Genomic DNA, 11639 nt, shown 5'->3' with positions numbered 1-11639 from the left:
TTTAAATAGTTAAAATTATGATTTATAAAATTGGTTGTAGTTAACAATGATAAATTGTACAACTATATAAATCTAAAGGAGGAAAAGCTTAGCAAGCAACATTCCATACCTCTTGCTTGAGTCATACCAAAGGCCAGATTTTTAATAATTATGTGATTGTTATCGATAGTAACATATTCACTCACAATATGTCATAGGGACGAAAAAAGAAAATTAGATTTATTAACCGAGATGTGATAAAATAAATGATTTAAACTACTAATATCGGAATATTGAGCTAGAGGACCCCAGGGTTAAAACCATTGACAGTCATCCCACCATCAACACAAATAACTTGACCTGTGATGTAAGATGCAGCAGGAAGACACAGAAATGTCACCATTGATGCAACCTCTTCAACTTCTCCGATGCGACCAAGAGGCGTGCGCGCAATTACCTTGTCCACGAAGCTCTTGTCATCAAGTAACTGAAAACCGTAACCGAACAAAAACAAGAGTAAAGGTTTCCTTAGAAAATGGAGGCGCAACTCGCAAGTAATTTGCATAGATGAAATCAAAAGTATATTCAATGCACATCCATTCATTTCATAGGCCAATCGCTATTAAGTGACTCCCATTTAGGCAGAATGCAGTAAATTTCAATATAGCACGGTTAAAATTTTATACTCAAGTTAGTCCACTTCCACCTTTTTTAACTCGACTAAACTAAGGTAATTATCGGTGGGAGGAGGTGATAGGGGCGAATTCAGAAAACTAGGATAGGGCGGGGAAGAAAACTCAAGCTACATGTGTTGTGAATATATACTCGACTAATATTTTTCCGTGTCATATATTACACAATTCAATACTAATATTCAGCATTTTTGATCATGTGACCCGAGCCTTGGCCTAGGCAAACTCGGGTCGGGATTCCTTTGGGCGGAGAGAACTCCACCGCAATCATGATTTCCACAAAAAATGAAGAAGTGAATTTACGGTAATGGATGTGTTTGTAACAAAAAGATAGAAGTCAATTAAAACACACTTATTGAAGATGAATAAGCATGGATAGAAAGTTTGAGAAGGACAATCATTTGGATAAGCCTCCAACTATTAAACACTAATATTAAAAATTGGTCCCATAGAGTGGGATGGAATGTCTTAGATGTGAGGATACAGTGGAGGGAGCAATTAGAGGCTTATAGTGGGGTATAGACACACTTACAACAACACATTGGAAAGTTCTCTCAAATAGATCTTATAACCTTAACTAGGTCACCCTTTCTAAACTATGTGCTCCACTCCGGAAATAACACATATATATTATAGGCAAGCAGAAGGGGAAACTAACACTTCTGAGATAATCGAACCCTTGTCACGAGGGTGAAAGGCAAAGTTTTCATACATATTTGGCCTATTCAAACAATACTAACAATCAGCATCATGGGATGAACTCAACCAGCTAGTGCTCAATAAAGATGCTACTTTTTAAACACGAAAAAAAATCGATAAGATTACCACAATCCATAGTCCTAAAGCAGTAGACGGGTGATGGGAATCTTTAAGAAGTTAAGAATTTTTAGTCATAGCTCTCGACAATATGCATCATGCAGGCCATATAGCTGGCGTTAACACGTGGATTATGGCATCAATAACATAAATGAGGCTTATCGTCAATTACGCACTAGGCAGATAGCCATGGGAATACGGTTCACTTACCACACGGATATTATACCCATTCTTCTCTTCCTAATATGACTTCTCGCCCTAAAATTTAGTACCAGTGGCAGATATTGTCGGCGACTTAGGCTGATAAGAGTGATATCTAGACCTTCATGACAAATGGAAGCCAAAACTCTATAAGAGTGCCGGTGTTGCTCTAGCCTAGCCTTATGTTACTCGGACTCTTCAATTCGCTTCACGTACCCGTGTCCGGTACTTGGTGCTCGGACATTGGTATGACACTTGCACACTTCATTTTAGGCATAGAATGGAATATTTAGACGTATCTGACACTTAAACACTTATCGGTATCCAACATCAGTACCGGAACTCAAGTAACATAGGCCTAGCCTAATGTATCCCCTCATATAATGTCAATTAATGTGTACAGAACGAGTAAAGCGAAGTATAACACACTAAATAGGAAGTCTTGAAAGTGAAAAGCCGTAAAACAGGATTGACGAAAGGGTCTTACATGTTGCACAAGCGATGTTTTGATATACCACGGCGCAACAGTGTTGGCCCTGATATTGTCTTTTGCCCATTCACAAGCAAGGTTTTTGGTCAACTGATTAATTGCGGCTGAAAATAGCAAATATCGTTTATCAATTAAAGAACATTCACCTTTTGAACGTAAAATGTCATGATAAAGAACGAGTAATATCACACCTTTACTAGTTGCATAAACAGATCCAGTACCCAAATTTGTAACACCTGCAACCGATGATATAAAGACAATGCCTCCTGTTCCTGAACCTTTCAAAAGAGGGTGAGCAAGCTGGCAAAGATGATAAGCCGATTCCAAATTGGTAGCCATAATTTTTGCATATTCTTCAAATGAGACCTCGGTCGTTCGTGTTCTTATGTTTGTACCAGCATTATTTACCTGGAGGAAAAAAGAAAAATGAAAAAGGAAGGCATATATAAAGAACAACCAATACACTTAATGAGGTGAGTAGAATTTTGGTCCGGTGATGGACTACTTTGTTTGAAAAGCTTGTTCATATACAAGTAGATAGGCTTCTGCTACACAAAAAACGGAAAAACTATTCAGTCCTTGACCACATTGCTCAAAATGTTTCTATCATTCTTAAAATCTCGTTGATTGGTCATTTCTAATTTGAAGACGGGTTCAAATGGTTTTATCAGAAAATTCATCACATGTAAATTCAATTATATATATAGTGTCAAGTGGCATATCGGATCCTCTTGAAGAAGGAGGTGCACACAATCTAATTGAAGCTAAAAGGTTCACTAGAGTGAACTCACGAACAATAACTCAACCCCCCCTATTTTGCTACTCCAAACCCTTCCCTCTATTCCCAAAATAGAACCATATAGTTGTCCAGGATTATATAATAACGATTGGCTAATCGCACCTTAATAGTAGTAATTCCTTGGTTCTCTAAGGCAACTTCTCCATGATGGGGCTCAATAATATCATATCCAATTACCTTGAAATTATAGCTCTGATACAGGAGCTCAATTAACCAAGTGAATGGTTAGGTTATTCCTCCAACATATTCAATGAGGTATATGCATTTGTCATCATCATCGTACCCGATGTATCCCGCTCATAAGAAAATATGGTCAGGGTCTAAGGAGGAAAGGATGCGGCAATGGATGCGACCAAAGAGTCCCACGGCTCAAGAGAGATCCTCGGAAAAAGAGTTTCCTGCAGTAAATTGGACCGATTGAAGCTGATTCTACAAGCTCGCATCTTACCACACAAGCTTGTCTTAACTCCAAACTAGTTACTCTATCCTTTTGATTTGGCTACAATGGTTAGGTTATTCTTCCATCATATTCGATGAGGTAACTCCAAACTACTTGCTCTATCCTTTTGATTTTGCTACAATGGTTAGGTTATTCCTCCATCATATTTGATGAGGTATATGAGTTTGTCTTAACTCCGAACTACTTACTCTATCCTTTTGAATTTCATACAAGCCTACACAACTCCCTAAAACCTCACAATTCGATTTGCATAATGTAGTAAAATCAGAACCATGAGGGAATAATTAATTTCTTAATTTTTTTGCGCAACATTGCAATCATCTTCATTATCACGAAGAACAATGAACACAATCATCAAGGACACAAACTTTATCAATCAAACTCAATGATTCATAACATATCAAAATTAAAGACCATTTTATTACAACCAATGCAATATAGAAGAATTAAATTGATCAAATTCAAACCCACATGAAAAACCTATCTATTCATGAAGAAAATCTAAATTTACCCAAAAGAAACATTAAAAAGACAAAATTTTTAGACACTTACAAGAATATTGAGCTTCCCATTAAAGATTGAGGATACATCTCGCATTAGCTTCTCTCTTTGTTCTCTAGAAGTAACATCACAAACAGAACCACTAACTTGAAAACCCTTAACTTTCCATTTTTCCAAACAATTGTTTAATTCTTCTTCATTTCTTGAACAAAAATGGACTCTTGCTCCAAACCCACACAATTCTTCTACTACTCCATGTCTATGAACCAAAACATCACATATAAAATCATATTAAAAACTTAAATTGGTTGAAAACCCAGATAGAAAATTTGAATTGAACTCTTGACTAGCAATTATAAGATGATTTGAAGGTTTAAAAATCTTTTTTTTGATCATTTGAAAGGAATTTTATGGGATTTTAGGGAGAAAGAGAGATACCCGATTCCACGAGTACCGCCTGTTACAAGAGCTGTCATTCCTGAAAGAGACCATCTTTGAGAAATGGTGGTATTGTCAATGCTTTGGGGATTAGCCATTGTTAAAGTTTTTATCGGTATTTAATTTTTCTGTAAATTTGATGGAGAAGAAATCAAGAAATGGAAGTCAAATGTGTCTTGTATCCTTATTCGAAAATTTGGAAAAAAAAGTTTTTTTAATAACTTTAGTCAAAAAATAAGCTTAGTTCAAATTTATTTTCTAAAATAAGCATTTTTAGTTTTAAAGCTAGGCTTGGTGTATATTTGCTGTTACTAACAGCGAGTTAAAGAAAATGGTAAAAAGTTTAGTCAAGTGTGAAGTCGTTGTTACTAACAGTGAACAGCAGCAAACCTGGTCAAACATTTGTTCACTGTTAGTAACAGCGAACAAAGACTTGACCTGGTTTGACCAGGTTTGCTTCTGTTTGCTGTTATTAACAGCAAACAAATATTTGACTTTTATTGACTTTTTTGTATAATTTAAACTAGCCGTTCTAAAATTGAAAAATAACCGTTATGAAGTTGAAAATAGCCATTGTTATTATGTTCTATAAATAACTCCATCATTTCCCTACTTCATTGTATCCAAACTCCATCATTCTTGTTCTAGTTAATCAATTTTGAAGGTAACATAAAGTATTATGTTAGTATTATTCTCAATTTATAAAAGTTAATATTATTTTTGAATGTTTACTTATGTTACTATATCATATGTGTTCCGTAGATGTCACAGGAGCATTCTATTGAAGAGCTTTGTGATTGTGGTTATGAAGTTGAGATTAATACAGATTGGAGCGACATCGATCCTGGCCATGATTTTATTGCTTGTCCTTTCTACTTGGTTGAAGGATTAGATTGCACATACTTTAGATGGATTGCTCCGGAGGGTACCAAATGGCAGAGAGTCTTAATAATACGGCTTGAAAAAGAAAAATAAGAGCTTAAAGATGAGGTATTTAATCTCAAGAGACAAATAGATAATATGGCACATAGGAAAGAAGAGACTGAAAGGATTATGAGAAAGTTTAAGAAGCAATCTTAGTTAGCGGCGATGATTTAACTTAACGAATGAACTATGTAATTTGATATGGATTCGTTGAACATGAATGAAATTGTGTTGAATCTTCGAGAGCATTTTCCCTATTTGAATATGATTGTCTATTTGATTTTGATTAAATTCATACTTAATTCTTGGCGGAATGATTCATCGCCGAAAACTCTGAGTAATTAACATCATTTCATTCATAATAAACATGTGATAATACGATAAACATATACACATCTACATATATATTAAAAAATATACACAACAATCCACATGTTACAAATATTTAATATATACAAAACGTTACTAATGTTTAATATATAAAAACAGTACACTAATGCTAATCCTCCTCCTGTACCCTCTCTAACTGTGACGGTTTATGATGCCTCCTACGATAGTAAGAGGCGGTCATATGACGCTCGGGTAGGGGAGGTGATTGATACTGGTATGATCCAGCACCCCGTGAGGACCTGGCACCATAGTTGGGGGACGTTAAGTCTACCTCCTACGATAAATATATATATATATATATATATATATATATATATATATATATAATTTACAAATTAGGGTTTGCATTCAAACATTCTCTACATTAAATTCAAAAATTTTCTACATTAAATTCATGAACAAACAACCTCATTATGAAGATCATGGCAAATAACAACTACATTTGACATATTTATAGAGTTTAAGTGTAAATGACCATTATAAATGACATACTTTTTAAAAACAAAAAGAACTAAAAAATTTATAAAAAAAAGGTACCTTAATAAGCTGCAGATCACCAAGAAGTAGTAATTTGCAAGTTTATGAACCTGCATTTATGTGAAAGTTGATGAAGAAATATAAAAACTAGATTTTCGAAAAAGGAAATAAAAAACAAAAAAATTAATACCTGAATGTAGGAACATGACAGAACTAATTAGTAGTAAAAACTTGGAATTTGATGAGATTAATTGAAGGATTGAAGTTGATTTTAATGATGGAAAGAAGATGGAGATTTTCGTGGGTTAGGGCGCTGAAACGAAGTTACGTGAAATAGGGAAAGAGGAAGAAGACTGTTGATATTTAGGGCAGCAAAAGGTCGTTGTTACTAAAAGCGAATTTAAAATTGACCAGTCAACACCATATGTCGCTGTTAGTAATAGCGACTTCACACTTGATTAAATTTTTGACCATTTTCTTTAATTCGCTGTTAGTAACAATAAGTATACACCAAGCCCAGCTTTGGAGCCAAGGACACTTATTTTGGGAAATAAGTTTGAACTAAGCTTGTTTTTTGACTAAAGTTATTAAAATGACTTATTTTTTTCAAATTTTCTCCTGATTCCTGAAAATCTTCACTGAAATCGACCCATTGGGCCTTGTATCCAAGAAGGTCAAATTGTGACATTGGAGATTTGGAGTACATAGTTACAAGGTTTAAAGTTAAATGGAGTAACATATGGTGTTTGTTAAAACATATTTTGTTTGATAAATTTAGCTTATTTTTGCACAAATAGATGATTGGATGATCAAAATAATTAATGATAGTGTTTGGAAAATTAGGTTTTTGAGTCAAAATAAAGTTATAAATCAATTAATTTACAACAAGCTGCATCTACTAACGTGTTTAAAATCATCTAGTCAAATTAGATGAATAAATTAAATGGTCAAATAAATTCACTTTAATTAGCTAGGAACTATATCAATTATCAAATATCAGTTGCTTTCCAAATAACTCCATTGTAATAAACATGGTGTTAGAGCAAGCATCAAATCACCCTCATGTGGAGGGTCTTCGAGGTGCCGTGATGAGGGTATGACGAAGAACATGAATATGGTGCAAGGGATGAAATGTCTTGATCGTGGCATGGGTCGTGGAGAATGCTTCATGATCAAGGAACAAGACCAAATCAAGACAACAACACTAATCGAAGGCCGCTTGACCGGTCGAGCTGCTGTGGCTCGATTGAGCGGTTCAAATAGAGGAAACTAGTAACTTATGTGAGTGTGCTCGACTGGTCGAGCAAGGCTGCTCGAGTCGAGCGAGCTACAGGGGGAATTATTTGCGGTTTCTGTTTTTTGTGTTGGTTTGTTTGGGGTTTAAGCCTACTTGTGGTTAGGGCTTCTAATATGTGCTAGGCTATATAAGAAAGCCTTAGAACATCACTAGAAGAGGAGAGACAAATACATTAGAGAAGCTAGTGCATTGGCCATTAGAGTGTTTTCTTTGTATTAGTGCCATTTGTGGAGTTTCACCATTAAAGGTGAAACCTTTATGGGTTAAGAGTGAGCTCTTGACTATTGTAAGTTGAATCATTAGTGTAATTGAGTTTATATTAATGATAAGATACTTTATTTAAGGAGGAGGTATCCATAGATACCTCATAAACACATTGTGTTGCTTGTTGTTGTGTCTCTTATTTATACTTTGTTTTTTCACTCATCTTCTACATTATATTCTACCATTTTGAAGGTCCGAGCCATTCTCCAACACATGGATTAAATGAAACATATTTCTAAGTTTTAAGAGATATGAGGGTGTTTGATAGTTGATTGAAAAAGTTAATTTAACTAGTTGATTTTGTCAACTGGTTTGACCAGCTGATTTTGAACGCGTTACTAGAAGCAACTTATTTAAAATTACCTGATTCATAACAAGTTGTTTCTACCAATTAATTAACAAATACTAACATTTTTTTTAAAATTATTTTAATTTAAAAATACCTAACTCATTAGACGGTTTATCCACCTAATTATTGTGCTTAGATAAATTATTTAAAATAAAGGGAGAACTTAGTTTATAACTTGTAAGTGATACTTTCTCTCATGCACCAAAATATTTTCAAAGTATCCCACATTGATTGAATATGAAATTATAGGCTTTTTATATTTGATTGAGATATTCAATGTAGTCTAGGCCGGTTAGCTTAGAGATTATCTACTTTAGTACCTAAATAAAGGATAGAAGGCGCTAATCAGCACATTACATTATCATCCTACCCAATTTTGAGTTGAGTTTTTATATACTCCCTCCGATCTTATGAATTAGTCCCATTTTCTTATTTGGCAAAACCTTTGAATTAGTCCCATTTCTATTTTTGACAATCCTTTTTTACTTAAATATCCTTAGTTCACACAAGTAATTACGAATATACCCCCATATACCTTACTTACCCAACTACCCTTCACTACTTATCCTTCACTACTTACCCTTTACTATTTACCCTTTTTAATCCCCACACAACCCTTAATATCTGTGCCCAAGCAAATGGGACTATTTCATAAGATCGGAGGGAGTATAAAGTAATTTTTTATAATTTTAAATTTAATTATAACTTAATAACTCTATTCTAGTCAAGCCCAATGTGTTGACTGTTGAGTCTTTAATACACACTACACACGCATGCCAAATTGCGTTGATATAAGTCTCATGCAAATATTTTTATAGCACATTTTTGTTCCTTTACTTCGTGGATTACTTGTAACAATATGTAAAGCATGAATGATGTATCATATATCTCATTTTACGTCTCTTTTAATATTTTATTATTTAATTTTATATAATTATTCTATTAGAGATCAGATAATATGGTAATTTACTTTTAAGAGAGGTTAAAAATCGATACATAGATTACAAAATTATGTTTGTTTTTTTCTTTACCAAATCAAAATACTTTTTTTTGTCCCTATGAGAAAGCACTATATAATTTACAAATGTGAGAGCTTTTTGAATCATATGATGTAAACTTAAAGGGACAGAAGTAGTAATAGATAAAAGAAGTTCCTATAGAAAATGGTAGACTTATGCATGGGTGAGGAAGTACAATTCAAATAGAAGTATGATTTGAAAATGCAAGGACAAACATCACATTCAAAGCAAGGGTGATTCTCAAAGCAATCTAAAAATAGAAACCATCCTTATTCACATTATACTCAAACTGAACTTCATGCATATGATCTGTTTCTGAATCCCATTAAAAATCCCTTGAAAAATGAACCAATCTTTGGTCTTTCTTACTTCATGTAAATACTCCAAAGTCCAATCCCAGGCCATCATGTGCAAATTCCTGCCTTTTCTTTAACTCTTCTTAATTCACACTTCATCAATCACCTACTTAACAAGAAAAAAGTCAGACTCTACATATCATATAATTAGCTGTTTTGCAGTAAACACTCTTACTAGTACATACTCCATAACAGTTGCAATAGGATTTTCTGTAGAATTTGCTACTTTTGCAATGCCCATACTCTTTCTTTGATTCTAATCAACGCGTTTGCCCATGCCCTTAAAAAGACGCATTTCCACTATTTAAAATACATCGTTTGCCCGACCCCCATAAAAACACGTAAGTAGCACCTCTTGCATTTCTATGGGTCGGAGGTAGCATTATCTATCATTTTCTCTTGTAACAGACATCATAGTGTAAAAATGCGGTAATAGTCGTGATTACGATAACGGAACGACAGTGATGCGATTATCATAGCACTTAATTTCGGTTAAAAGTTGAAACCATTAAATATCCCTTAATACAACCTACAATACAGGTTTTTTACATCTTTACAATGCGAGAGCCGGAAAATATAAATTTGTGTTTATTTTGAATATCTTTATAATGCGGCCAATGAAATCTTGTTTTTTACTCTATGAGAGACACTTCCACATAACCTTATTTTCTCAGCCTTACTTTTTAAAAATCATATAAGTTGTTGGGATGAGTTATCCCACATCGACAAATTGAAAATGGTGTGCATGTTTTATAAGTTATTAGAGTCCTTCCATTGCCATATGGTTTTGGGATGGTATATATCTCCTTGGCTTATAAAGTGTGTGCACCTCGTGTTTTCTCGTTAATATGCTGACATTCACAATAAGTTCAGCTTAATTTAACAGCTGTAATTGTTCAAATTTATATGGAACAAATGGAGTGGTATCTTTTATTTTCTCTTAGTGATGCACACTTTGTCTATTTTCTAGAGTGTTATAGGCCATTTATATGCTATAATTTCCCCTGGAAAATTGAGAAAACCCTTATAAATTCACCTCTATTTTCCAAACTTACATGAAATAATAGCAATTTATATAAGTAAAGGGATAAATTTTTTGCATTCCCTTTTATGGGAAATTGAGTTTTCATTAGTACTGTCATGTCTGAAACCTACATTATATTCTTGATTAAATGCAGAAAATAAAAGAAAATAGGGGGTTAATAATTAATATTCTGTAGTAGAAGAGTAATTGTGGGCAAAAGCGATGTTTCATGAATATTGTTTTCAAAAACACTAAAAGAGAAAGATGGGATACTTATAATACTTTCATTAACCATCTTTATCAACTGCCTCCTTGTAATTGACACTAGTTTTACTTGGCTACATTTATATTCTACTTGTGAATAGTGATGGAGTACAAAAACTCACAGCCTCCAAACTTATTTACCCCTTGTTATTTTAACTTAATATTTAGCACCTTAGAAGAAATGAAATGTATCTACACTTTTATAACTTAAACGGCTAGCAACGCTTTTTGTTGGGGTGATTTATCCCGTATCGATGAATTAAAGATGATGTGCATATTTTATAAGTTGCCATTGAAGTCCTTTTTCCCGTCGCCATATGATTATGAGATGGTATCACTTTGGGTTATGAAGTATAGGCAACTTATATTTCCTAATCATTTATTAATATTTACAATAAATCCAACTCAACTTAATATTCCCTCATAAGATAATGTCAACCTACCACACCATTTAACAATGATATTGAATTGACAATTAATATTTTGAATGAGATGTTCAAGTATTTTAAATTATTATAGGTTGAAAACATTGTTATGACTTATGGTTTCATGCAATATCCCATCACATAATAATTTATGATTCACCCTTGTATCATGCTTATATGAGCATGTGAGAGATAAGTACTCCTGGAGATGAAAAAGACTACTTGAGATTTGATCATTCTCATTGCATGTCATTCTCAAGGTTACAACCAATATCATACCCAGTATATTTTGTTCATAGAAAAACTATGATCAAGATTTGAAAAGGGAAGAAAGACGATAACTCATAGCCATAACGAAGAATGCGGTTAAAGAGCGGTTAAAGAGTCTCTCGGCTCAAAAAAGATAGAAACATATTAAGAACATGTAATTATAATTTAATTTAAATTTAAACAATAAAACAATTTTGACCCTAT

General features: G+C 33.6%; 1 protein-coding gene across 1 annotated transcript; it reads right to left on the bottom strand.

The window, feature by feature from the left end:
* Positions 1–4585, bottom strand: LOC130803571 (tropinone reductase homolog At5g06060-like). The gene is made up of 5 exons (XM_057667738.1): positions 4377–4585; positions 3990–4197; positions 2370–2586; positions 2176–2282; positions 1–466 (listed from the first exon to the last, which is right to left on the bottom strand). The coding sequence occupies exons 1-5, from the start codon at positions 4472–4474 to the stop codon at positions 278–280; spliced, it is 819 nt and encodes a 272-aa protein (XP_057523721.1). The 5' UTR covers positions 4475–4585; the 3' UTR covers positions 1–277.
* Between the last annotated feature and the right edge of the window lie 7054 nt (positions 4586–11639).

This window comes from Amaranthus tricolor, chromosome 17 (assembly GCF_026212465.1).
Source record: "Amaranthus tricolor cultivar Red isolate AtriRed21 chromosome 17, ASM2621246v1, whole genome shotgun sequence".
NCBI classification, from domain to species: domain Eukaryota; kingdom Viridiplantae; phylum Streptophyta; class Magnoliopsida; order Caryophyllales; family Amaranthaceae; genus Amaranthus; species Amaranthus tricolor.
This window is presented reverse-complemented; position numbering and strand designations above follow the sequence as displayed.